Below are 26,704 nucleotides of genomic sequence, written 5' to 3' on the forward strand. Positions count from 1 at the left end.
GTATCCATGCTGTAGAATGAAAGGCGTGGACAGCTGACAACACATGGCTGCTGGGAGTTGCGAGAGAAACCTTCAATGGGATGAGCTGGCCATTCCAGATATTTGCAATATTTTCTGAATTCACCACCTCAATCTACATTCCAGTCAGTTTTCGCTGTAGTTCACTAAATCAGTTTTATCCTAATCCTTGCATACTGCACTATATAAAGTTTAATACATTTAAAATGTATTTAAAACCAAAAAAAACACCCATTGTTTGACTATTTTAATATTTGTGCAATTTTTATTTCATGCCTATTAACAAATAATCCAAATGCCAGGGACTTTGCCACAGTTTTTATTTGATGCAGCCAAAAGGTCTTGGCAATCATGGAAGAGAACTTGGGGTGACGTCACTACTAGCACTGCACTACCAGCATTGCCTCATGTTTGTTCTTTACAGAAACAAGTGAAGGCCCATTACAACAGCGCACAGAAAAGCTAGAATATCCTACTTTTAGCCACAAGGTGGCACCAAGACCCGACCAACTACAGAACTAGCGCTGTATATGACTGCAGCGCCACGCCGGCTTCTAAAGGAACTGGCGAATGTATTTCTAACTTTCGTCTTTGAAATAAATAAATGTTCGTTTTAATGTTGAGAAGCAGCCTAAATAATTGGTATTGATCAAAACAAATACTTATTATAGCGGTCTTCATCCATATTGCATATACATTCACAATATTTTATTAATCCTTGTGAGGAAATTCTCTTTTCACGTACCCTGTCTTGCTCTCCACGAGAGCCACATACAGGTGAGAGTAAGCTTGGGGTGACAGCACAGGGTCAGAAAGACAGTATGCAGCACCCCAGGGGCTGGCAGGTAAGGGCTGTGCTCAAGGACCCACAGACATGGGATTATCTTGCCGAGGGTGGGACTAGAACCACCAACCTTCCAATCGCTGAGCCGCACAGCGCAAATAGCTCAAAAAAAAAGGTTAGACATTTGTATGGTCAGCAAAACACAACATCCTTAAATATTCCTGTATTTGTAACATGTCAACATAACGCTAGAAACACAAAGTAGATAAAAATTAAAATCGACATTAAATATAACACCGTTACATTTCGAAGTTCCCCAAAAATATCATTTCAGTTATAAATGCCCCTTCTAGACCATGGAATACATCCAAAAACACTCAACCTTTTTGAAAATGCTATATGTTTTAAGATAAACAAAGCGTCTGAGTAAATTTGAAAATAAAAAAACTTCATCTTTTTCTGTCATATTAACATAAACCACTATCTGCTTGGTGTTTTTCCTCTGGAATAGCTTTCCTGTGCTCAGTACTCGCATAATAAAAAGACTACAGTGGACAACAGAGTTGTATTTCAGAGAGAGATTAGAGGCGGCTGTTTCTATAGAGAGATCAGAACAATTTCTTTTTGCAGAGTACAGGCTATATTTCAGAAATCAGAGAGAACTTATGTAGGCTACATGCCAGGTACTGTACATAAACTAAAATAATTAAATAACTGTATAAACCTCCTATCCACCCTAGACGATTGTCTGTCCATCGCAGGTCAGAAGTCTATAAAACCCTTAATTAATTAATTAATTTAAAAAGTGTCCGAGAGGCTGCAGCATTTACCCGCTTATGAAAATGAAATCCTCAGCACGCAAAGTATCCTAGATATTGTACCGTGCAAGCAACAACTTACGACGGCATCTAAAACAATAAGGACAGTGTACTTCACCAGTGAAAGATGGTCCAAAGGGAGCACATGTAACCACTACAGATGCCTTTTAAGGAAAGCGCGATTGCATAGTGGGCTGTGACGTCAAGGCCGGCCGAATCACGAGACCCGGCGATTTTACTCTGTAGTTCGCTCAGTCTCGCGGACATGTGGGTTGTTCGCGCTCACCTGAAATGAGGAGGCGGCGCGTGAGCGCGGTAGCTGAGTCCCCGGGAAGAATGGCTTCCTTCAAATCTGGCAAAACGTAAAGAGAGAACACAATCACGACTTCGGCGAACGGCTAGAAGAGGCTCCCTGGGCTCCTCGCTGTCTTTGCGTTGGCGGTTGAGTTAATTGGTCTTGTCGGGTGGCATTTCAAACTACCGTTACATAGAGTCTCTAAGGTGGTTAGCTGTCTCACTGGCAGGCTAGCAACTACGGGCAGACTAGCCCAGGGCTTCGCTTTTCGGTGTCTTCGGGTGGGAGGGCATGATCTCTGTACTTTCCTATGGCAGACTGGTTGCCAGGGCTGTCTTGGGCGGACTTTCCCAAACTGATAGCCGGGACTACAGCTTGGTAACAGCGAGCTGTGGATTCGGGAAGGATTTTCGCAAAGGGATTTTGAAGAAAGGGATGTGTTATGGGGATGACGCCTGCTTTGTAGCTCGCCATCGATCTGCCGACGTCCTGGGTGAGTACATTCCTGATGTGACCTTTTTTAGGTCCAGATGGATATTTATTTTGTGACCGAACGGTCCATAGTGCGAAGGGCTCGGCACAAATGAAGTGCGTCCGGATATTCATTTAAAACTCTTTGGGAATTGCCGGTTAGACTTGCATGACTCAGTAAGTCTGTGTTATTTATTGATTTATGCAAAACTGACACGACTGTGAGTTAAGGATTAGTATCATAGTAGTCTACAGCTCAACCACAGTTACAAGCCTCGCTAACACTTTAACAAACAGATAGTACAGCCTTGCATCTACGCAGCGACTGTTCAACACTAAAGCCGGTGATGGCTTTTAGCGATGGTGCGCAGGTGTTTTGCGGATCTGGACTGAGTGCTCGGAAACACGTTGACGCAGTTTTACAGAAAACGACAAAAAATATCGCCCATCCTGGGGCGCCGTGAAGTTGGGAAAAGTTAAGAAGACTCCAAGGTGACAGGGGTCCTAGAAAAATTAAACAAATGGACTGGTCTAGGTTGGGGACCCAATATAATATATACTGTGATGGGGCACAAAATCTCTAACAGTACCGAAGAGCCTTTGGTGGCTGTTCCTGAGATAGTCTGGTGCCAACAATCACGCTACTGAATCTTTGTCCCTGTCTGCAGGCAGTGTGTATTCAATATGAACGCCCAAAATAGTCCCCTGGTACCAGACCTTGGTGCTTCTTAGGGAAACTCCTTTTCATAGGTTCACAGAGAAAACTTGTCCTTTCTGTACTGTGCTATGATCATTGTTTTAGTTCCCCTTTTTATTTTCTGTCAGCTTCCGCAGGGAAGAAGCGTGAGTGAGTCATTATGTTCACCTTGTTGTCGGTTTGGCCAAAGGCCTCACCTTGGCGCATTTTTTAAGCTGATACCTCATGCATGGTGCAGCATGATTCACTGTAAGTCGTTCATATCGGTCTTTCTTTTAAGAAAAAAAAACAGACAACTATTCAATTAAAATGGCTTAATTCTTACATGTGAACCAGACTTAAACCGTAATGTTGCTGAATGAACGTGAATATGGATAGCTGAGAAAACCGTATACTGAATTAATCTGATGTTTATGTACTTTGCTGTCAAGCTAATCTTATTGTAATCTCTAGTACGCATAGCTCTTTTGACAGGTCTTCCTTAAGCGCGATTGCATTACATACATTAGGGCCGTGCCAAGTTCAGCCAATGTCCTTGGCAGGACTGATCCTGGATTCCTTAAGAAATCTAAAGTGCAGCTCCAGAAAGTAATATTAACCTCCTGCTCTGGGACAGCTTTGGCAAATGGAGATCCTACTTAACCCCCCACCTCAATTTTTGTGCTCCTTGACTTTAGGGGTTTTTGTCATTTTATTTATTCAGTTGCCATTTTGACCCTGTGTCAGACCTGCAGGGCTCAGGGCTTACTTTTACTCCAGCACCTGTTTGTACAGCTGCGTGTCTTACTTCCTTTTGGTAAATTTCCTGACCAGTAACACAACAGCAACTTCCCTTTTATGATTTGAATGTTCAAATTTTGGCTAGATGTCTAACACCTCATTCATCACATTTCGGAACTTGGGATCATTTGGAGCTGGCTGCTCTGTAGTCTTCCTACATGCTTGCTTGCATAAGATCAAAGTAAAGTGATGTTTGGGTTTTTCTTTTTTTTTTTTGTTTGTTTTTTAAATAAACTTTATGAGGCGCTTGACTTTGACTAGTTAACCAAGCAGCCCCAACAGCGATTTAATCACCACAGTGTCACACTGCCTTTACACTCGTTGTGCTGCTTTTTAATGACGTGACCTGGGTTTCCGTTACAGCTAACACTGGTCTTGTGCTTTGAAGATCAAATCCACTTGTGTGACTCCATAAACCTGCAGAGACATCGTCTTTCTTAGGCTGCTGTTCTGGTAACCTACAAGTGACGGTTTAGTTTGTGAAGTACTTTTTTGTGGAGTTTTTATCACCTTCTTTCAAATGTGTAAAAAAATGCTAGTCTCAACTATGAATGACTTTATCAGGCTTATACAGAACAGCTCAATTTGGTGCACATTATTGGTGGGTGATGTGCCCAAAATATTTTATTATTCCTTCAAACAAATTTTTGGACACTTTTATGATGGTGATGAGGGGGCTTTTTGAGGCTTAGGAAGCCATCTCCTAAACTGTTCACTATAAAGATGCTGGGGAACTGTCGGACAGTAAAAACACATGACAAAATTAAATCACCCTTAATTGTGCATCGTGTACAATCCCGCACTGCCACTTTAAATGTTTGCATTGAATATGGGGCACAGTTTTGATAAGAGCACTTATCACTTATTGTCGCCTCAGGATGATATGGCAAAACGGGCATGTTCTTTAACAGTATGTTGCAGGCTGAGTGGTCATCATTTTGTTTCGTGTTACCCTCCCCCCCTGCCCCCACCACCTTCTTTGGCTCCATCTTTAAGTCATGTGGGACCAGGCTACCACCATATCGGGCAGGGAGGTGGTCCCTGGTGAGCTTGTCTGGCCCTTATATGGTTTCTAAAGTGACCTTCCAGGCTGTGAGACCTCAGCAATGGGGAGGAGAATTGCCTTTCCAGGAAAACCAATGCACAGGGCTAAGCAGTCCTCTGAGAAATGGGAGGCACCATGCTTGCAGTGCCTCTGGCACTGTGGCCCTATCAGCTGGGTTTAATTTCATTTATAGTGCAGTGAAATGTTTACACCACAGTGATTTCTGGATCGATTTATGAAGTGCGAATTCGGATAAGTGCATCTGGCCCCTTTAAATGACTACAGTGGAGCAGGACACAGAGGTGAGATGAACTGGGCTATGCCTCCTGTTAGCGTCTGACTCGTTTATGGTTTGGCAGCATTGCAGTGGTACGGCTGAGCAATATGGCCAAATATATCACAGCACTATTTTTTTTTTCGTATCAGTCCAGTAATCATTTCTTTAATTCAAGGCTCCATTTTTGCTTAAAAGTTTCTTAGGATTCCCCTTTAACAGATTCAAAACATTCATACAAAAAATTGTAGTCGTAGGGCATAACACTAGAAAACACTCACAGTGCGATTTGTAGCTAGGCTTTTTGCTGGGAGAGTTTACACCCATCCTGTCTGTTCAGTGGATCATCCTGTATTGAAAAATAAGTGCTTGCATTCTGTATGTTCTACTGGATGGCAGTGCTTCAGGTACTGAACTAGATTCACAGTACTTCCAGTTTTACTTGGCAAAAGTTTTCAGCAGATTTCACAGTACACGGCACCAGTCTGTTGCATGGTGGACTTTAAATGCCCAAAGTACCGCCACATGACTGTTTTTTTTTTTTTTTTTTAATTTTATCTACAATATCTTCTTTTATAAAAGTTGTTGTGGCGCTAGGCTTTTATTTTCTTCACCAAAACTTGAAGTTTCTTCTGAGGGAGTATTTAATCTCTTCCGTGACTCATGTGCATTACAAAAAAATTAGCATCCCCCATAATCCACTAACTCAGCCTTGCAATACGTTGTTTGGACATAGGTTGTCCATTCTTAAAATACTACCATGATTGATTGAAGTTGCTTTTGCGTCGCTTCATTTCGTTTCTGTGATGTGAAAGGCTGCGATGTGCTGTCAGTTTACCCGCTTATCCACAGTTTATCAAAATTTCTCATTTTCTTGTCTTGTACATTTTATAAAGTGATAAGTCAGTGAATTAATGTATTTTGTATTTATGTAGTGATTTTCAAGACACCCAAAGCACTTTATAGAAGCAATGGGGAGCCACATCAATCATCACCTCTGTGTAGCACCCATGTGGATGATGCATCGGCAGCCATTCTGCGCCAGTATGCTCACCACACAGTAGCTAAGGTGGTGAAGGGGCAGGTGAGAATACATCAGTTAGATGTAGGGGATGATTAGGAGGCCAGATTTGAAAGGGCCCCAGTGGGCAATTTAGCCAGGACATCATGGTCCCACCCCTACTTTTTTGAAGGAAGACTTGTTGTTTATATTGTTTTATTTATATAATGAAGAGAAGCCTAGAGTTGAAGAGATCAGCCATTATTGTAGTGCTACTGTGAAGGTTTGGATTATCAGTGGTTTCCTGTAATGCCTGTTCCGAGAGAGTGATAGGGTGAAGTGTTAACACAAGATTTCTTCCTGTTAAAGTTGTAGAGGGTGACTACAAGTGGAAGCTGAGTTCATTGTGTGGCCTTTATCCCACTTGCATATAGAGTAGCACCATTGATTTAAGGTCTCTTCCTGCATGGTAAAACAAGACAGTATTTTGCATCCTTTCCAGCGCTAGACACTTTGTTACTGGACCCAAGGTGCCTGACACTGGAATCATGTAACCTGATGGTCCTCAACATTCTTCGCACGAAGAGGAAATGTTCCTGCCAGAGGAACGTCATGCCTCTCCAGACAAGTCTGGTCTGGAAAAAAAATCTGATCTCTAGGCCACTCTACATTAACTGTTGGGTACTCTTTCGGTGAGTTGTGTCAGAGTTGAGTTGGGTTGTAACTAAGACTGCGGGACTGCACTGATGTTACTGTCTGCAGTGTGGCGTGTACTTTGGTTGCTTGTCATTTTTATGTTCATCCATCCTGTTTTGGTGCAGGTCAATTTGGGCCCTTAGTGTCATAAAACAGCAAAAAAGTTTTGCTGATGATATGCCTCCAAACACTTCCTGTATACTGTTTCCATGAGTCATTGCAGATTGTGGTCTAATGTCTTATTTCAAGGAAATTAATTTTGTCTTAACTAAGGCTGGAGCTGGGCCATCTGATGATATTATATTGGTAATCAATGATTTTAGACAAGTAACCCGGTGTCTGACAGTGACTAACCAGGGGTTGTCATCTTTGCCTGGGAAGTAAGCTTAGGCTACACACTAAGCAAGTTAACAAAGATTTTATGACTTTGCTTGCAGTCCATCCTTCTTTCATATTTCTGACACAGCTTAAACAAACACACATTGCTATTATTTTCAACTCCTCATATGGTATCAGGTATCGAAGGTATCAGTGTATGTAAACGTTGGTTATAATGGTAATTGGCAGCTAGGGCTTACTGTTCCCACTCACCAATGCCAGCTGTTTAGTACATTATCTGTATATCATTGTTTTTCTTTCTTTCATGTTTTCACATTTTTTTAGCTAAAAAAAAATAAATTAGTGCCTTGCTTTTTTCTTGGTGCAGTGTGTGTGTGTTTGGGGGCGGGGTGTTGGATGGCTTGATATTATCATTTATGCCAATATTTTTTTTTTATTATTGAAATAATAATTATAATTTTTTATATCATCCAGCCCTGCTTTGAGCAGATGGCACATTATGGAAAATTTGACAGCCTTAGTGTGTCATTGCATTAGGTGATAAATTAAATATTTATGGGTGATCCTCATCGGTCAGCTGGGTTTCTTATGGCTTGTCCTTCTAGAGGTGTAAGTTAAAGAACAAGTGTAAGAAGATCTTCTAGAACCTTTTCACCACTGTCTGGGATACCAGACCCACCCATGTCTTCATTAGGCTTGTGTCAGAAGCTTGCGTTATTTTGCCAGTGTTGTGATGTAGCCAGGCTTTATACATCTAGATATTTCACTTCGGCAATTCAGGATAAGTATTCAGGTATGCAACAGCAAAGCCTGAGATGTCTGCATCTTTCAGTTTCATAACTGTTCTTTAATTTTTCAGATAATCTTAGAAGGTCTGGTAGTCCACTATATTGTCTCTTATGATTTGACAGCCCTAAAGCAAATGATAAAGATGTTAACAGCCAAACTGTGTAGTGCAACAGCATGTCCTGACTAGACCATAATGTGTACATACAGTATATGACAGTATGTGTGTACATGTGCATCAGTTGTGGATTCTTTAAGACAACAGGTAAACAGATTTAAAAAACACTGCAACCTCCATATCCCGTGAAATATTTGAATGTCAGTGTATAATCACAATGGCTACTTCCATGTGAAACTAAAAAAGTGCTGCTGTTCCAAAAATGTCTCACAAATTATTGTGCACCACCCTTAGGTTGGTTACACAGGTAGGTAGATGGATGGACGGATTGATGGATTGGATGGATGGATGGATGGATGGATGGATGGGTACATACATTATTGATCCCAAAGGAAATTTAAGAACTCCAGTGAAGCAAAACATTTTCTTCCTCTCTAAGCTTATAGACTTTGATGCATTTCTCATCACCTTCTATTTAGTAGTTGGATAGTTATGGAATATGTTGCATTTTTAAGCCCACCCAGTGAAGAATACCTCACCCAGTCTTTCTAGTTATGTGTGCTCTTGTATTTTCTCGTCGAAGGTGATTGACACAAGTTTAACCATTCAGAATGTGAATTCATTCATCAAGCAAGTAGGGTTGCATCTGTGTACCAGTTTCGCAAAATACTGTGTTATGAAAATTGATTATCATAACATGTACACTTATTTAAGAAGAAAAAAAAATGCACCCAAACAGAGAATCTCACCTGCGTGTGCGTATCTCCCCTCCTCAGCTTCCTGTGAGACTCTGCAACTGGCACTGTCATGCTAAATCTCTTCCTGTTTGTCATTACCTGATCCATATCATCCACCCAATGTCTACCTTGCATGTCTGCGGCTGCATTTTCATGCATGCGTGAACCGTATTACATTTCCTGACACTGTTAGACTCATTCATTCTGCCGTTTTACGGCAAACATATGTTGTCTAAAGTAACTACAGTGATCACTTTGTTTAGCTAGAACTGTCATTAATGATTCTGCTGACTGAAAAGAATCCATTTTCTTTGTCATTTTGACCGTTCACTGATTTCAGAGTTCACTCCGCTGATCTATTTCCAGTTTTTGGATTAACACCATTACCCAAATATTCCATATATGAAATATTAGCTATATCTTCATCAGTTCAAATATCTGCTATCTAGTGACATGGTATTTTGGTATACTTTGGTTCGCTTTGGTTAACTAATATGTTGGAGCGGGGTCAGTCAGCCTCTTACCAGAATTTCCATGTTCCTGGCCATTTACAGGTGTTGCTGATGGTGTGGGTGGCTGGCGTGACTATGGAGTGGACCCCTCCCAGTTTTCAGTGACCCTGATGAGAGCGTGCAAGCGGATGGTTAAGGAGGGCCATTTCACGCCCAGCAATCCTGTGGGGATCCTCACCACCAGCTACTATGAGCTCCTTCAGAACAAAATTCCTTTGTTGGGTGAGTACTTTGCCAGGCCATACTCTAAAATTTACAGTTTACCTGTTTAGGAAATTGATTTCCTGGATGCAGGTCAGATTATGTGTCTATAACTGCACCCCCCAGGAGATACAAATATACAACCTTTTAGACATAAATGTCAATATATTTCATAAGTTCATCATGGCTGTTTAGTTATTTGCTTCTAAATTGGGGACAAGCAGATTCTCCATAAATCCACAGAGACCAGAGAGCCTGATTAAATCCTGCATTCAAGTAGATATCTGTTACTGTATTAAAATTTTCTCCGGGTTTCTGATGGACAGCGTAAAATGCAGCTTGACCTCATCTAGATTCCTCATACAAATTTAATCAACTTAATTAGTTCTAAACAAAAGCCTCCGCATACATCTTCCATCCGCTTAGCCAGCACAGCATCACAATTCAAAATATGACCACCTTTACCAAGCAAAAGAACAATGCCCTTTTCTTATTAAAAGAAAAGCACAGTTAACGGTCATGTGCTGATTTCTAATGACTGAATGGTCGTATTGCAGAGAGCAAGTGACACTCCCCTTGACGCTCCTCCTCCACACGGCGCCATGTCGTTTTCCATGTCGTTGAGTGATCGTGTCCTGAAAGAGGGCGGGAGAAGCATTGTTGGGAACAGGCTGTTCCGAGGGTGAAGGAATTGCTTGTTATCCAGCGAAGGGAGGGAGGGAGGGAGCGAAAGTATGCAGTGTGAGTCATGGACCAGACTGAAATGCACACCAACACGCGTGACTGCTTGTCGGCAGTGCTTTTAATGCCAGAACTTCACATCCTGGTAAAAATGAATGGATCACTTTTACGGGGATGTGTGGATGTATCCACCCTCCTGTAGGAAAACGGGCATGTAAGCGCATGCAGACTTGCAGGCATACACACATACATCCAGATACATTGTGGCTGGTGCTCCGTTCCGCATATCCCCACTCCATCATGCTTGTTGCTCGGTGTGGGCCCCGTCAGATTTGCCGAAACACGTGGCCACCTCCCAGGCTTTGCTTGCTTCCTCCCTCCCATCCGTAAATGGAAACTTTGGTTTCTCCTTTGTTCCCCTCCTCCTGTGTCTTTTGAGAAACGCGGCGTTTGATCCGATCCTTTACAATAGACCGCAGAGTAAAGAGCGCCTTCAGATTTCAAGGCGATGGCATGGAACCAAGCAAATGAATTTTTCCCCCTTAAAAACATTCCATGACTCACTCTGCGTGACTGTTTACAGTGACCACATGTTTTGCTGTAAATGAGTCACTGCCTGAGTACTTTTGGGGAGAGAAGGTGGGCATGGTCTTTGGGTCCTGCCCATCCATAGGAGACTATTTCATTTGTAAATGTACAAAATATTGCAAACAAAGCTCAGTTTAGATGGATTAGTCTACTGGTGTATTTTTCTACATTTCACTTTATCTGCCTTTTTAAATTTGATTCTTGTTTCATGTTGATTGTGAAAATGCTTATTTGCAGTTTAATGTCCCACTGCATCAAATGAGCTTGTCTTGTTCAGAGGTGTGATGGAGAACCCATACTTTTGGGCATGAGCTCGGTGCTTTTTGTTGCTACCTGTTTTTCCCTCCTTGTTACTGGTTTTTCTTTTGATCAGAGTTTATTGCTGTAGTGCTGTGAAGTGGAGCTGTGATCTATACCAAAGGCTGGCCATAGGGCGAACAAATCAGTCTTGCTGAGGATTTAAGCAAAGCTTTTCAAAACTCTGCATCTGCTGTTTGTAAGAAATGGACATCGCTGCTTATAAATCTGTCATCAGATCTCCGTACAGATAGCATGAAGACTGCAATGACAGACTGCGAGTGGCACATTCACACAATCTAGAGAGAACCTTCAAAAAGGACAGGCAGTTAATGGCTCTGTCATTTAGCTGCGGCATGTCAGGCTTGCCAGGTCCACATTGCTCCTTTCCATGGTGTCCCCAAAATATATTGCTCACTCCCTTTGAAGTGGATCTCGTTTGTAACCGTATAAATATGGCGTTGAGTTGACGCCAGTGTCATGAGTCAAAGCTGCATTCCACAGTTATTCTCCAGCTCCCTCTTTAATTGGGGGTTGTTGAACAGTGGTGTTTGTGCTCTGCAAAGGACTGTCTGGAACTGCATGGCCATATGGATTTTTTGTAAAATTCCATTCTTGCTCAACTTGGCTGTTTAAGTGCGTTACAGCCATTCCTAATCAAAGCGCATCGATCTTGCAGACTAGAGGCCCCCCCTAGTGTTCTGTTGCACCCCCCTTCATCATTGTGGAGCTCTCATGTGTCCTTTCTCTCTCATCCCCCTTTCCAGGCAGCAGTACCGCCTGCATCGTGGTTCTGGATCGGCAGCAGCACCGGCTGCACACGGCCAACCTGGGCGACTCGGGCTTCCTAGTGGTCCGTGGTGGTGAGGTGGTCCATCGGTCCGATGAGCAGCAGCACTACTTCAACACGCCCTTTCAACTTTCCATTGCGCCACCTGAGGCTGAAGGGGACATCCTCAGTGACAGGTTGGTAAGCTCTACTTTGAAGATATTGACACAGATATTAACCTGTCTGGTTTACCATACCATGTGCAAGCAAGGTTCCTCTCTGTCTTCCACTTGTACCCATTCATACAACTTTTCATTATCGCTCTTGTTGCAGCCCACCAAGAATGTTAGACACCCATATATTGACATGAGTGAATTCCATCAATGCCAGAGTTCCTTAAAGTAGAAGGAAATGGTTCAGCTTTTCGTCAAGAGCGTTATCTTGAGAAGCAAGTAGCATTGTGGTTTGGTAGCTGGAATTGTGCTCAGAATTGCTCAAGTTTGAAGCCTAGAGTGCAGAACGGATGTGCCCCAGACGGAGGGTATTTAACCCAACATTTTTGCAGTTAAATTTCCACTTTGTAGCTATGGATGAAAGTGGTTGCCATTCAAATATCTGTTAACTCTCTTGTTTTAATTCCCATGAAAATCAGGGTGACAAGCATTTACATGGTTTGTTCTAGTCATTGCTGCCTTCTTTATAAACTTGTGTATGTAAATCTCCTGTATGCTAATCCAGCTTTATCGGAGTTCCTGAGTATCCTGTGATGGATTGTGATCCTAAGTCCTTGGTTGGCAGAGCAACATGTCCAGTTCCTTTTGGTAAAAAGAGGGGAAATAAATCTAATATTAACCGTGTAGAAGAAAAGGGGTAAGTCCCAGTGAAGAATCAAGCATGTGGGGACAGAGTGGTCCTTCAGCAACCAAACATGACCCTGATGTGAAACCTTAGGATTCAGGAGTATTCATTACCTTGTAGCTGTTGCGTGTCGCTGTTGTGCAGCCCGAGCAATCAATCGGATCAAGCCGTTCTTTTGTTTATGTGAGGCTCTTTGTGTTTTCACAGCATGGGAGGACAAAGAGGAGTGAAGTCTTGTGGAGATTAGACCTTGGTTAATTGGCTGAGATGCAACCAAGGGTTGCGAGGGCAAGTGTTACTGAGGTCATGGCTCATTTGGACAACTGCAGACAGGAAGTAGGGATGTCTACAAGACATGCAGGAAGTCTTGCAGTCCCTACAGGATTAAAATAATCTGCTACACTAGTGGTCACCTGGTTGGAGGTTGGAACGATAGAACCAGAGCTCCTGGACAGCAGATGATGTGTGTGTGTGTGTGTGTGTTTTTTTTTTTTTTAACAGAGATTACTTTGTTCCCCCTTAACATAACCCTATAATCAAATGTCAGTTGCTTTTTTTTTCAGTTGAAAGATGTTGGTTTACACAGTGCAAGCCCCCCCACCTATCTGGAAGTCTACAATTCTGTAAGCAGGCCACACCGATCAACTCAAACCTCTATCCACCTCTGCAGTCCTGAAGCAGCAGACAGCTCCTCCTTTGATGTCCAGCTGGGGGACATCATTCTCACCGCCACAGATGGCCTCTTTGACAACATGTCAGATCACATGATCTTGCAAGAGCTCAAGAAGCTCAAGGTGAGGCTGGCCACTGTCAGACAATGCAAAAACTTGTTTTAAGGAACTTTTATCATACATCCTTTAGAAGTAACGTTTAGCCAATGTCGGTCCATAATTTCCTTGATTATACTTCATATTGTTTTTCCTTTTTAATAATGCCAGTAAGAAACGTGTTGATTTGTCAGTCATTAAAAAGTGAGCTTGTTTCTAAACTTCAGTGTATAGTATCAGGTAGTCGGATTGTTAGTTTTTTGTTGTTGAAAGGTTCTGCTGTCCTTCCCACTGACATCCGTATCCGATTGCTTTCATTTTTTTATGTTCTTTTCAGGACAGTAACTATGAGAGCATTCAGCAGACGGCCAGGAGCATTGCAGAGCAGGCACATGAGCTGGCCTACGACCCAAATTACATGTCACCTTTTGCCCAGTTTGCATGTGACAATGGCCTGAATGTACGAGGTAAGGAGATGCTGTTCTGAGATGTTTTAGAAGCTCCCCCATCACTTTGTTATCCCTCATTAACCACACCAAGTTTTTCTAAGAAAACAGTTTTGCTCTTCACTCTTTGCTCTTGTAAAACATAGTAGGGGGTACTCAAGATTCTCATTGAGCACCTTGGGTGTCCTTCAGCTGAAGCCCGATCTTCTGTTCTGTGTTCCACAGGAGGAAAGCCGGATGACATTACTGTCCTGCTGTCCATTGTGGCTGAATACACAGACTAACTTCTCAGGGGAGGCTGCAAATAATCCGTCTTTAACGTCTTCCTGTATTCTATTCTATTGTATTTCCTGCTGGCAGGATTGGGGAGGTATTTTTGCAGCTGAGGATTGCTCTGCTTCCCTTTCCTTCTGCTGGCCATACAGTGGCACCTTATCCCTCCCGGTCCTGGGTCAGCTGTCCCATCGTTGAGCATGCCCTGCCTTAGCCGTCTTACCACTAAAACATGAGATCAGGTGAAGGACAGAAGATCTCTTATTCTTTTCAATAAATTTTGTTTCAAGTTAATGTCACTCCTACATGTTCTTACACTGGGGCAGTTATCCAGGGTTAGATGTCAGTCAGAGACATAAAAACATATGACCTCATAAAATGGCTTGATATCAGTCTCCATGGAAATGGAACACGGGCGGTGAGCATCCATCCCTGAACTATGGTGTGGCTGTAAAGTAAAAAAAGGGTGAGGTGGAAGGTACTGAGAGCAGATTTAGGATAAGGTTGCGGCAGCTGCTTGTGTGGTATTGGATTAAAACTGCATAATTAAATTAGGAAAAAGGGTTATGCCATAGATGCTGACTAAGTACTGTTCTGGCTCCTCTTAGCTGGTTGAGCAAGAGGGAGGGTACATTCAACCTCTGTTAAATGGGGTAGAGGAGGGGAATGGTATTTGATCTGTGTGTTTCTCTCAATCTGTGGTTTTGTAAATATTAATTCCATTGTATGACTGGCCTGTATTAATGAATATTCAAGGAAATTAATTTACTGTACACCTCACAATAATAAGAAATTCAGGGTGTCTGAGTGAGGGTTTGTATGCCTTTTATATATTTTCCCTCCCAATGTAGGGTTGGCTCATAAGTGAAACCTAACATTCATTTATACCACATGCTCTACTGAGATGAGAAGCCTTCTAACCAATGCCTTGTGTGGCTGTAAATGAGTGTATGCACCTTGTTTTTTAATAGATGTAAAGGAATATATATATACATAGATGTATAATGCAAAAAATGCTAGTGTAAGACAATGTGTCATACAAGGGGGTCACAGAAGAATGACAAAGGTTTATTTTTCTGGCTTTTTCTGGTTTGTGTAGTACCTGGGGTGACACGGCTTGTCTCCATTTTCTACAATGTTCTCACGCCTATCTTTAAGAAACTGGTTTTAATAAGGTTATCTGTGTTTATAAAAAGGTTGTTTAAATAGTTGGTCATTTCAGTGAGATTGCTGCTGAAGATGTCTTTATATGTATCACGTAGCTGCAGGTTACTTTTTTAAAATGAACTCCATGTACTATGTACGTGACAGTCCCCCATAAAAAAGGCTAAAAATGCCCCCTTTCATGCTTTTTAAACCATCTTTTAATTGTGTTTGCCAGCTCTGGTCATAAAAGCAGGTCAGGTCAGGTTTCATGCTCTCTTCAGACCGTCATATTATCTGTGCTCTGTGGCCCTTTTAATGATGGATTCTTCTGGGCCTACAGGCTCCAGTAAGTAACACATAAATACCTCCTGATTTATAATGCTATTCTATTCTCTAGTGGGAGGGTTAGACAACCTTTTTTTTCTGAATATTTTTGAGAATATTTCACCATCCCAAAGGGCTTTTTAAATAAGTAAATCAAAGCTACAGTTTTGCTTCTACCTGTAGATGCCCCAGCCCTGTCATATGACCCCTGTGAGTTCATTTCTCATCATATGTGGAGTTAATAAGCAGCAGCTTTGTGCATCCTGGATTAAATCAAAGGCAGTGTAGTGCAAGCTGCCCATAGCACCACAACGGTTGCACAGCACCCCACACGCACACGCACACACACTATGCTGTAGCAGCCAGCTGCCTTAACTTTTGAAGGAAGACAGCTTTCTCTTAGCACAGGAGCTGCATATATTTGTGTGTACAGTACAATGAAAAGGTCAAAGAGAAAATGCTTCTGTAAATGTTTTTTCAAAGCTGTAATATATTACAATAAATGTTCTGGTGAGTTACTGAGATCCCGTGCACACATATATGGCCTAATTTGCTCACCTATACTACCTCTCTCTGTTGGTGTGTTAGCAAGCACATCTCGTGCGAATCTTCTGTGAATGGAAACTCATACGGTGTTTATTTGGGCCTCCTTTCTGTTCAGTGACCCTCACATGGCCCTCAGAGCTAGTGCTCTTCCTGGAGAGTGAGCTCTAATGGGTGAATCCTGGGTGAGGCCATGCCATTCTCTCGCGTTCCATCTACTCCTGTGTAGACATGTCAACCCCAAGCCACACTCAACATTTAGACAGTGTGCTAATCATCTACCATGGCCTGAGACTTTGTTAAACTACATGTTTACATCTGTATGCGTACAGGTCTCCACACACCTCTCAACAAGTCCAGCTATGTGGATGCTGTGGATGGGGATTTCCACAGCTGTACTGGAATTGCTACTACGGTGCTAAATGTTCTGACACTCCTGGCAATATCTTTTATACCTGCTCTAAACACACAGAGAAATATTAAGTATTGTGCAAAAGTTCTGAGAAGTGCTAACCAAGTCCATTAAACACAATTATACAATAGAAACACTTTTGTTAAAATTGTTGCTTAGCAGTTTCAGAGCACATGTTATTTACACACAGAAACCAGATGATCAGCTGAGCTAAATTGATTAACTCTGCAAAGTACTTTAACTCCTTCCTGCAAAGAGGAACTGACCTGAGACATAAAATCAGCAAATAACACTCAATGACAGTTACTGGGTCAGTAATGGTATGTAAGCTGCTAGCTGTACTGGTTAGTAAATTGGCATAGGCGTGGCTGAGCTCCTCTCCTCCATGTTGTCTTCCTCTGTGTCACTGGCACACGCCAGGCTGGTGTGCAGCACATCGCCCTCGTTGGGCCACGGGCTGGACACGGCCCCAAAGAGCAGGGAGTGGAGCTGCAGGGAACCGTGGTAGGTGTGAGGGCAACGAAACGACAACTACAATACCACTGAGCAGAGTGCTTAACCTGAACTGAAATACCCAGCAGTATGGGATAAAAACAATTGCCAGCAAAATAACGGAATGAAGACCAGAAGAACTGTGTGAACACAGGAAGAAATAAAGCAATAGATGGACAAGAACAAAGCTGTAAGAAATTGGCACAGGTTGGGGGAAGCACCTTGGAGAAGGTTGCATGACCTCAGTTTATATGCCTGTGAATCTGGGCTCCACAGCACGTACTGTGGAAAAGTGATCTTCAGCTATGAATTTTGCATTCAGTACTAGTGTGACATTATTGACAGTGCCTCACTTTGACTTGCCTCTGCCTCTGGTTAACAAATGACTGCCTCTCCACCACCGCAGCTTGGGTGTAACGGCTCAGTAGTCCGTGCTAGATGAATGCAGCTGCTATCATTTTTACTGTATAAGTACAGATTACCAACACGAAATGCTTACTCTTACAGCAGCGCTGCGTGTCTTGTAATCAGCTGGCCACGATACACAGAGAAGCTGGAATTTTCTGTTCACTGTGCCCCTTATTGCATCCCTGATGACTGAACACTAATTAAGGTTTAAGGCTTGGCACTGTGATGTGTTCTTTTCAGTTCAGCTGAGGAAGGAAATGACTTGAGTGGCTGGATTGGCCCTTTCTATCTCCACATACTTGACACCCACTGCTGGCCCGTGCTGACACTTTTCTTCCCCTTACCCTGAATGTGGCTGGGTCTGCAGACTCAGGTTCTGCTGCATGGGCCCCGCTGTCTGTTGCTACATGCAGGCCAAAGTACTCCAGGTTTCCTGGCCTGCTCAGCACGGGGCTTCCCTGGCTGGAAGGGACCTGCTCCTCTGGGGGCGCGGTGGGGGGGGCATCCTGAGGACGGCTGTAAAGGGGGGTTAGGATGATATCTGCTTAAAACATCATAATCAAAAGCCCTGAAAACACTCTAAGGTCACAATGACCAAGAATAGCGAGCCCCAGTGCACTCGGAAGTCCAACCTTTGTAGCTGAATGTAGTTTAATTCTGACTGTCAAGAACTATAACCAAAGTGTGAGGATCCACCCAAACAGATGAGAAAATAAACCAAACTAAATGCAGACGAGTTAAAAATCCCCAAGGTTTTAAAATCATTAACTTGTTTTTATTTTCCTTAGATTAGTTTAAAAATATTAAACTGAAATTTCTACTAGTGTCAGGCATTTGTACTTAAGCTGCTGGCTGTGAGCTAGTAAGGTGTGTCCTTTCCGTGTCCTCTTGAGCTCGAGCTGTTATACATGTACTAGAAAAACAAACTTCCCACCTTTCCACACCACCTCCTGTACACACACTGGGGGGCATACAAGGACTCCAGGACTGGCTCCGTTCCACAGATAGGCACACACTGTAAGAATGCTGCTGTTGGGTCACTCGCACGTGGCTCCTGCTACAACCCCCCCTATCCCATGGCACGCAGCCCAGCCTACTCCTCGCCTGTTTCTTCCTGACTGTTACAAACTCCACAGCCTCGTCCAGCTGCAACAATATGGAGCTCAGACAGTGTAACACTGTTAGGGGAAAAGGTACACTAGTATTCACTGCCTGTCAGAGTGCAGTAATTATTGTTGTACCGTGGTAACACCTGCTCATAGATATCTGAAATATGTGTTAATTGTAGGCCTGTACAGTGAACTAAAAACTGGTTTCCACAGTGGAGATTTTAGACCATTTCAACTGGGTGGGGGGTAGACTGCAGCCAGTTGTTCTGTTAGGGGGGGCAGATGCATTTGACCTCAGTGTCCTTGAAGTATTACACTAGATTGCCAGCATTAAGAAGCAAAAGACAATTTTGAAAACTGTTATTTATGCAATGTTTTGCAGTTACATTTATAGTTTTTACAAATATGTAACTCACTCTGATTTCTTGTTTAGATTGTCTTGCTTCCACAAGCTCGATTATTTATTTTTCTGTTGCTAACTTTGCTTTTTACCCACTGAAGCGACCCGACCACCCAGCACCCCAGGAAAATGTGCCTTGTGTTTCGTCTGTTCCCAGCGCACAAAATTTTACCCCACATATATAAATGTAAGTCATAATAGTAATGGATTTGTTTCAGACCCAAGTAGCATATGTGTTTAGGGGGGTCATGCATGTTGTTGTGTGGCATAACCCTTCTCAGCATGGAAGGGGTGGGGTTTACCCAGGTCAGTGATGATATGGATGTGAAAGTGTTTTTAAATTATCACTGGATCATCCTTATTCAGCTAGATCGTATAAAAAGATGCCTGGTGACTATCACAGGACAATCTGCTCAAGATTTTTTATACTTAAATAGATGAATAATTTCAGCACAAAGTTTATTTAAATAAATGTGACTGTGACTCCCAAGTGCAGAAAACAAATGGGCTTCTTTTAAGAGTAAACCTACTGCTGAGACCTTGTTTTGAATTTTTATTTCTGTCTTTCACCAGCTGTGACCACAACCCCCTCCAGCAAAAAAATAAATAAATTTTTATTTAAATGACAACAAACCCAAAGCTAAGCGAACTACTTATCAGGTGCTGTTGGTTTGCAAGCATGAAGGTCACACTACCTTTGTTAGATGTCAGTAAATAAAATGTCAGCTGAAATTCAAGCTACTGGCATCTTGTTTGGGGTGTTCCTCTGCCTTGTGCCCTGTGTTTCCTAGGATAGGATCCAGACTGACTGTGACCCTGTACTGGATAACCATTTGGAAAATGGATGGATGGAATGCAAGCTGCATACCGTGCAGTGGGAGCCTTTAGCAGAAGAAGTTGGCAATGTAAGCAGGGGTGATGTTAAAGCAAGTGGTGGTGTGAAAGCCTAGGGAGTCAACAATCACCTCGGGGCAGCTGGATCCTCGGAGCCCCCAGGCTGGACAGAAACTTCACTCTCAGAGTCAGTCTGGGTGGCCAGCACAACACTGGCCTCCAGCACCATGTTTTCCACACTGAAGCGCACCGGCCTGAAAGGTTTATTGTTTTTAAAAACAGAACATCTCTCTTATGATCATGTGTTTTGCAGTGATATACATGTCTGCAGTGGATTTGACCGAATCAAGATTCTGCATGTCATACAAAATAGTCCAACAACTCCCAGCCATTTAAAAGCCATCAAGTAAAAGAAAAATCACCTTAAAGACCTTCCATTTAAGAGGTCAATAGTATGTTAATAATATAATTAGACATGCATGCAGATGTGCTTGAAAATTTGTGAAAATACTTCACTACTAGTACACGTGGCAAAAGAGCTCAACAGGAGAAATTCATCTGTAGAGCAGGCGAAATGGTTAAAAAAGAGAAAACTATTGAGAAAGGTCAGACTTACTGTCCAGGGTGTCCAAAGTGGACATAAACAGGCAGGCCATGTGATTCTGCAAAAGACAGCAGGCCCTGGAAAGACAAAGATCCCCCTTTTTAATAGAACTAATCATACAAACATGCAGAATAACTCAGAAATGTCACATGGACAGGTCAGGACATGCAAGGGCCTGTATTTCTGACAGCTGTACCCAGGTACCCACTGAAACCTCAAATGAAACTTTAGTATTCATCTGCAAAATGTTTACACATAAACATCTGCTAAGAAATGGTATGGCCTCACTGTTTTGTCCCCAGCTGTGCCCTTCTGTTTATATGCTGTGGCACAAGGGAACAAGCTAACCTGGTTACTTTTTAAGGCCTTAGTGTCGAAGGGTTCAATAAATCTTTATAAAAGGGCAGCCATCAGCACGGCGAGCACTCTACATTATAACCTTGGCAAAACCCCCTCACATACAACTGCACCCGATGACCACTGTTGCTGGAAGGTGTCCCAAGTTATGCAATCCAAGGTCCCTGCTTTGGGACTAGAGGAAGTGGTGCAGTCCCATACATTAAAAATTGCAAATAACAGGGGGAATGCATGTTGTTTTGTGCATTTCTCTGATAGTTTCTGAAAAGGTTGAAAAGAATAGAACCATCTTTACGTACAACAGGTAATGGTCTGTATTCACAGGACTGTCAAAGATCAACAAATACCAAATATGTCAAATAGTGCAAAATATTCAGAACTGACCAAGTAAGAGCTAGATCAGTTAATGGCCTGATGAGTAGGACTGTGGCCTCAAAGCTAAAGGATTTGGGGTTTAAGTGCCACAATGATTCTCCATACAGTATATGGTGTCTGTATATTCACCTTATGTTTGTCTCCTTTCTGTGTGTCTGGTTTCCTCACACAAGTAAAATAATGCAAATTGGTCTTTGAAAGCTTCACTACATATGGGTGTAGTTTGCATTGGTCTGGCAACCTGTCCAGGACTCTCTCAATCTTTTTGGCCTATATTTTCCAGAATTTTGAATTCAGGGAAATTGCCCAGGAAACAGGAAAACTCATTCTGTTCCCATGGTACCCACCAAGTTATGTGGACCTGCTTTGGGTCCAAATTCATGCAAACATGATAGGACTCAGGGTTCTCTGAAACACTGAAGTCCTGGGCCATAAATAAACCCACCATAAAAATTAAATCATGTTGCGGCACTCAGCGGTTCATGTGACAGATAACGGCACCCTTCCAAAAATACTGTCTTACCCTCAGCTCCTTCAGACAGAATGTTATGTCCGAGTCGACTCCTACATGGAAGTAGTCAAATTCCTCAGGGTGAAGGGACATCTCTGTGCTCATGACCTTTATCTGATCTGATTTATTACAAACAAGCCTGCTATACTGAACAGCTTTTTTAAAAATGCTAAATTTCACCATGAAAACTCTTTTAAATTTGTCAGATCACAAATTGCTCCTTGTAATTGGAATAGTTGAAAGCTATTCTTGACAGATTAAAAGAGATACCATTTATCCACTGACAGAAATATAAAGATTTAACAATAAAACCAAACCCCTTTCTTCACAGTAATTCCTCATGGTGACCCTTTTCGGACACACTGAAAGGGTCACTTCCTCTTGAGATGCCGGAAAGTGGATCACCATGTCACCTAGGAGACTGGAAACAGCAAGGGGGAAATGTGGGCTATCCAGGACCATTGCACCTGCTGTAATTTTGCTTTCACAGAGAGTGGAGGTCACTCCAGTCAAGATCACCAGCAGAGGTCTGTGGAGGATCCCGTGCCTAGCACTGTCTGTAGTGCACCATGTGGCACTATATAAAAATAGCAAATGATCATTCCACAAGGTGTGAGGCAACAGTGCAACTCATTGAACCATCCAGTACTTCTGCACCCATTCAAGGGAATTTATTTCAAAATATGCCATCAGTTTCATTTATCTGTGTTCTTGTCATCTATAACAAGAAAACATCTGGAGTATGTTTCAAATCTTGTTTGATTTAAGGCAGTCGAGGCTAAATGGACTTCATCTTTGTTCACCTACATTTAGCCAGGGATGGGAATAAGTCACTCCTTGGTGACACTGAGTCAAGTCTCAAGTCAAAACATTGTAAGTCCAAGTAAAAGTCTCAAGACAGGTGCCCACAAGTCCAAGTCATTCCATCCTTTTTTGCTGTTAAGTCATCGAATTTGTGACTCAAGTCCAAGTTGAGTCGTGAGTCATCTGAGTCCCTACCTCTGTCAGTTTTTTTTTACCTTTAGTGATTAAAACCTGCTGCAGCAAAAACCCACCACAGTATGTTGTAGGTTAAGTCCTTCATAGGCAGAGATGGGTTGAAAAGACTGTTTCCACTCTGTCATGGTTGTCCTCACATGGTTTTTAAGTCTGTGTACATGCAGGGAATTGTGCATCTTTCCAGCTATCTCAAGGGAACTTGCATTCAATCAAATAAAAATGCAGGCAACAGAGAATTAATATACCCTGAATTTATAAAATTAATATTTTGGTATCCAGAGGGGGGACTATAACCTCTAGTCTTCTTGAGTCATGGGGTCCAAGTTGGGTCCAAGTCTCGAGTCATCTGCCCTCAAGTCGAGTCCAAGTCTTTCCATCAGTTTTACTAAGTTGAAGTCATCAAATTTGTGACTTGAGTTCGAGTCGAGTTGCGAGTCAGTGATTTGAGTCCGCACCTTTGCATTCAGCCCAGTTATCTGGCTAACCAAAAAATCCAGCTTTGTGAAACAGGCCCCTGGTTGTTTTGACTTATTGTTTTGTCATATCTTGTTTTGTTGGTGTTATTGTGTTGTTTTTAATCTTTGTGAGATGACATTGAGTGTCCTGAAAGGTGCCATTAAAAAAAAATATTATTTATTATTAAGTGTAGTTCTCGCTATCTGCATGGAGGTGGCAGAGGTGGATAGTTCAGTCCAGAAAGCAAAAATCCAGACCAAGATTTATTTTCAACCAACCAGCAGAGTACTCTGTGACTGTGACTTTTTATGTTCAGCCAATTGAATACTCTCTGACTGTGACTCTTCATACCTAACTGGTTGGTTAAAACAAAATGTTAGTCTGGATTTTTACTTTCTAGATATTAACTTCCCAGCTCTGGGAGATGGCGATTCTGCATGCTAACCTGGGCTGGGCCTTCAGGACATTAGGACAGAGGTGAGCAGGAAACACAGCCTGGAGCACGTCATGCTCCTGGAAGCCCAGGTTGTAGGTTTTTGTGATGCCTATGCCACAAAGCATAGCCAACTGTAATGACTCTAAGTAAACGCAACAGATTGTGACCAGTTATACTGATGAACAATCTATGGTCTGCTGGGGTTACATTGCCATCTACTGTCTATAGTGTGTAAAACGACATTTTAAGAAATCAAGAGGCAGTGATCGTAAACGTATTTACATTTCACATGTTATAAGCAACACTAAGTCTGTCCTGTGAAGTAATAGTTTTCTTCAAGGAATTACAATTTTTAACTTATAAAAATGTCAAAACAATTTGCATTCTGTCTAGATGGTAACATTCAACATCATCATCATTGTTGCTATCTTTGTTGTCAGATACAGAAGAAATATTTTAATACATTATGCCAAACCAGGCATTTAATGTCCCTACAATATGCCTAATGTCCACTTACCATGCTTGCAAAAAAGTTGGAAAGTGACTTGGGTGTCTGAAAGGCCAGTGGATATTTTACAGCTGTCCACGCTGCGCTCGATGGAAGCTGAGCAGCGGAATAATGGCAGAACAGACTAAAAAAAATAAATAAAAACACAAATTTTGTCTAAGCATAGATTAGTCTGTGCTTAGAGTTTTTATTGCTCTTAAATAGTCATAGCAGTGATTCAATATGATAAAGGAAAAGTGTTTTATAAAAGCATGGGAGTACTTTGAATACTTTGAATAGAGGTTGTCAATGGTGTAGATTTCGGTATGAACAAGAGGGCCATGTCCCTACCAAGATAACGGGAGTACAGGGGCCCTAAAAAATTGGGAACATAATTGGAGCCCCATAGTCTTTAGCAGAACCCCTGCATGTGTGCTTAGGGAGGTGAAGGGTCAGGGCTAATTTAGCCCCTAACAAATCTATGCCCTTGGAGCCTCTTAAACCAAAATCTATTTTTAGTGTATAGTAAAGCATTTTATTGTTAAGCTAAATGCAGCTATCTGTGGTTAAGGTCACACAAAGTAAATGTTAACAAAGCTACTGATGTCTCATACTGGAGCCTCCCTGCTCACACCTTAACTGGCAGCTTGCATCTTCCCAGTGCTGCCTGCGGTGAACTGATGTTCAAACTGTACAGCTGGAAAAAGAGCCGTGTGAAGAGGAAGCAGCCGTAGGAGGAGTGTGCCGGACCGACAGAGCGCACAGCCAGCTGCGGGTGGGGGACACAGCGCTGGTGTTTATTGACCCCACTCAAACAATGCATTATCATTGGGGCCCTGATGTTTAAGAGCCCCTGTTGACCACAAATAGTAACTACATGGGGGGGGGGCTTTTAGAGTAGGACCTGCCCCTGGGGACACATGTCGCTCAACACCGGACTCTCCGATATCTGATAGCATACACTATTTAATCAATATCAGATATGGCTTCTAAATTGTTATTTCCACAGTACTCCTGTGGAACAAAACTGTCCACCGTATCCTATACAGAGGTAGACTGACAATACAGGAGCAGTGTTGGGGAAGATTTGCTGTAAGATTTCTTGTAATCCATTACAGAGGTGAAAAGTTCAGGTTCAAAAAGTACAAATCCAGACCATGGTTTTGTTTTAACCAACCAGTTGAGTACTCATATACTTTGTACTTTCTGGACCTGAACTTTCCACCTCTATCTGTAATGGTAAATGGATTGCATTTATATAATGCATTTTTGCTACTCTTTCGAGCACTCAAAGCACTTTACAGTTATGCCTCACATTCACCCATTCATACACACATTCACACACCGGTGGCAGAGGCTGCCATGCAAGGAGCTCACCAGGAGCAATTTGGGGTTCAGTGTCTTGCTCAAGGACGGTAGCACTACCTCCTGCACCACCATCACTCCAATGTAATGGATTACTTTTGTGTGTAACTTCCCCAACACTGTACAGGAGTCATCAATGACAATGTTATGAACTGGGGAAAATGACACACAAGGACAAAAAGGACAGTGCCACTCGGAAGCCACTCACCCCTTTCTCCAAAGGGTCGAGCCACATTTCATCGCTTATTCGTGACAGCGCATGAATCGCCTTTCCAAATACTGCAAATACGACTGGAATGAGTGACTGTGCTAAATTGATACCATAATACACTTTCAAATATTTCTGAAATATATATAGAAACACCGCCCTTATTAGTGTGTAAGACTTTCATTACCCAAGACATAATGGAATATGCAGAAATTCTGAGTAATAACAGCACAATTAATAAGACTACATTTCATCTAGACCTATGTAGCACGTCTGCCACGGGCAGTTCAATTAGTTCAACAGCGGGTTTACCGAATTATTTAATTTAGGGCCAGGAATCGGGGCTATAATTCTTTCTGAAATACGTCTTCTAATTACAAAATTACCTTTTATACAACTAAAACATAATTAACATGTATAGGCAGTAAACATGCAGTAATCGAGTGATTATTAGTTAGTCCCCTGAGTAATAATCCATTTAGCTAGCTACCTTTCACGTTACTGCCTTCGATGACGCACTTCATCCTCTGAGGTAACTTGGTTAGCAAAGCGCGGCTAATTCAACTCGGCTGTTTCAGCTTAAAAAATATCAGCGATGCGCTGATGGGTCACCTAAAAACTTTCCAGTGAAGAACTTCTAAAACTCTGTAAATGTTATAGTCAGCTGAAAAGCGACAAAAGGCGACATACAGTTTAAAAGTTAGCATGAGCTAGTGCGCGTCCTCGCGCTGGCCACGCTCCCGTTGAATTCTTATCCCATATGTCTCATGCTGTTGTACAAACGATGGAATGCTAGGTTCTTATGGTACTTCATTGTTCGATCACCTGCACTGCTCTCATTAAAGAAAAGTGCTTTTTAGGTGAGATTTTCCTCATCTTTTCTCTCAGCTTTTGCGAGACCTTGCAATATTTTTCCCTTATATTGCAATACAATAGAATTTCTTAATAAATGCAGTGTGTCCGTTCAAATTACATAGGGCACAATAAA

General features: G+C 42.2%; 2 protein-coding genes across 11 annotated transcripts; one reads left to right on the forward strand and one right to left on the reverse strand.

Annotated features, from left to right (window-relative positions):
* Positions 1-1,842: 1,842 nt before the first annotated feature.
* On the forward strand, positions 1,843-16,244 carry LOC111855131 (protein phosphatase PTC7 homolog). Its single transcript, XM_023833833.2, has 6 exons — positions 1,843-2,408; positions 9,413-9,592; positions 11,905-12,103; positions 13,435-13,558; positions 13,869-13,998; positions 14,203-16,244. The coding sequence occupies exons 1-6, from the start codon at positions 2,207-2,209 to the stop codon at positions 14,259-14,261; spliced, it is 894 nt and encodes a 297-aa protein (XP_023689601.1). The 5' UTR covers positions 1,843-2,206; the 3' UTR covers positions 14,262-16,244.
* On the reverse strand, positions 15,542-26,459 carry rad9b (RAD9 checkpoint clamp component B). 10 transcript variants are annotated; one of them, XM_023833826.2, is made up of 12 exons: positions 26,207-26,459; positions 25,717-25,787; positions 24,778-24,840; positions 24,174-24,288; positions 23,666-23,798; positions 22,083-22,186; positions 21,778-21,884; positions 20,535-20,599; positions 20,050-20,172; positions 18,510-18,590; positions 17,920-18,091; positions 15,542-17,164 (listed from the first exon to the last, which is right to left on the reverse strand). In XM_023833826.2, the coding sequence occupies exons 1-12, from the start codon at positions 26,238-26,240 to the stop codon at positions 17,021-17,023; spliced, it is 1,212 nt and encodes a 403-aa protein (XP_023689594.1). In that variant the 5' UTR covers positions 26,241-26,459; the 3' UTR covers positions 15,542-17,020. The 10 variants fall into 10 exon arrangements, 9 of the variants coding, with proteins under 9 accessions (XP_023689594.1, XP_023689592.1, XP_023689593.1 ...); XM_023833824.2 differs by having other exon boundaries at positions 23,666-23,765; positions 24,778-24,912; XM_023833825.2 differs by having other exon boundaries at positions 21,778-21,818; positions 24,778-24,912.
* Between the last annotated feature and the right edge of the window lie 245 nt (positions 26,460-26,704).

The sequence above is a fragment of the Paramormyrops kingsleyae genome, chromosome 2 (genome assembly GCF_048594095.1).
Source record: "Paramormyrops kingsleyae isolate MSU_618 chromosome 2, PKINGS_0.4, whole genome shotgun sequence".
Taxonomy (NCBI): domain Eukaryota; kingdom Metazoa; phylum Chordata; class Actinopteri; order Osteoglossiformes; family Mormyridae; genus Paramormyrops; species Paramormyrops kingsleyae.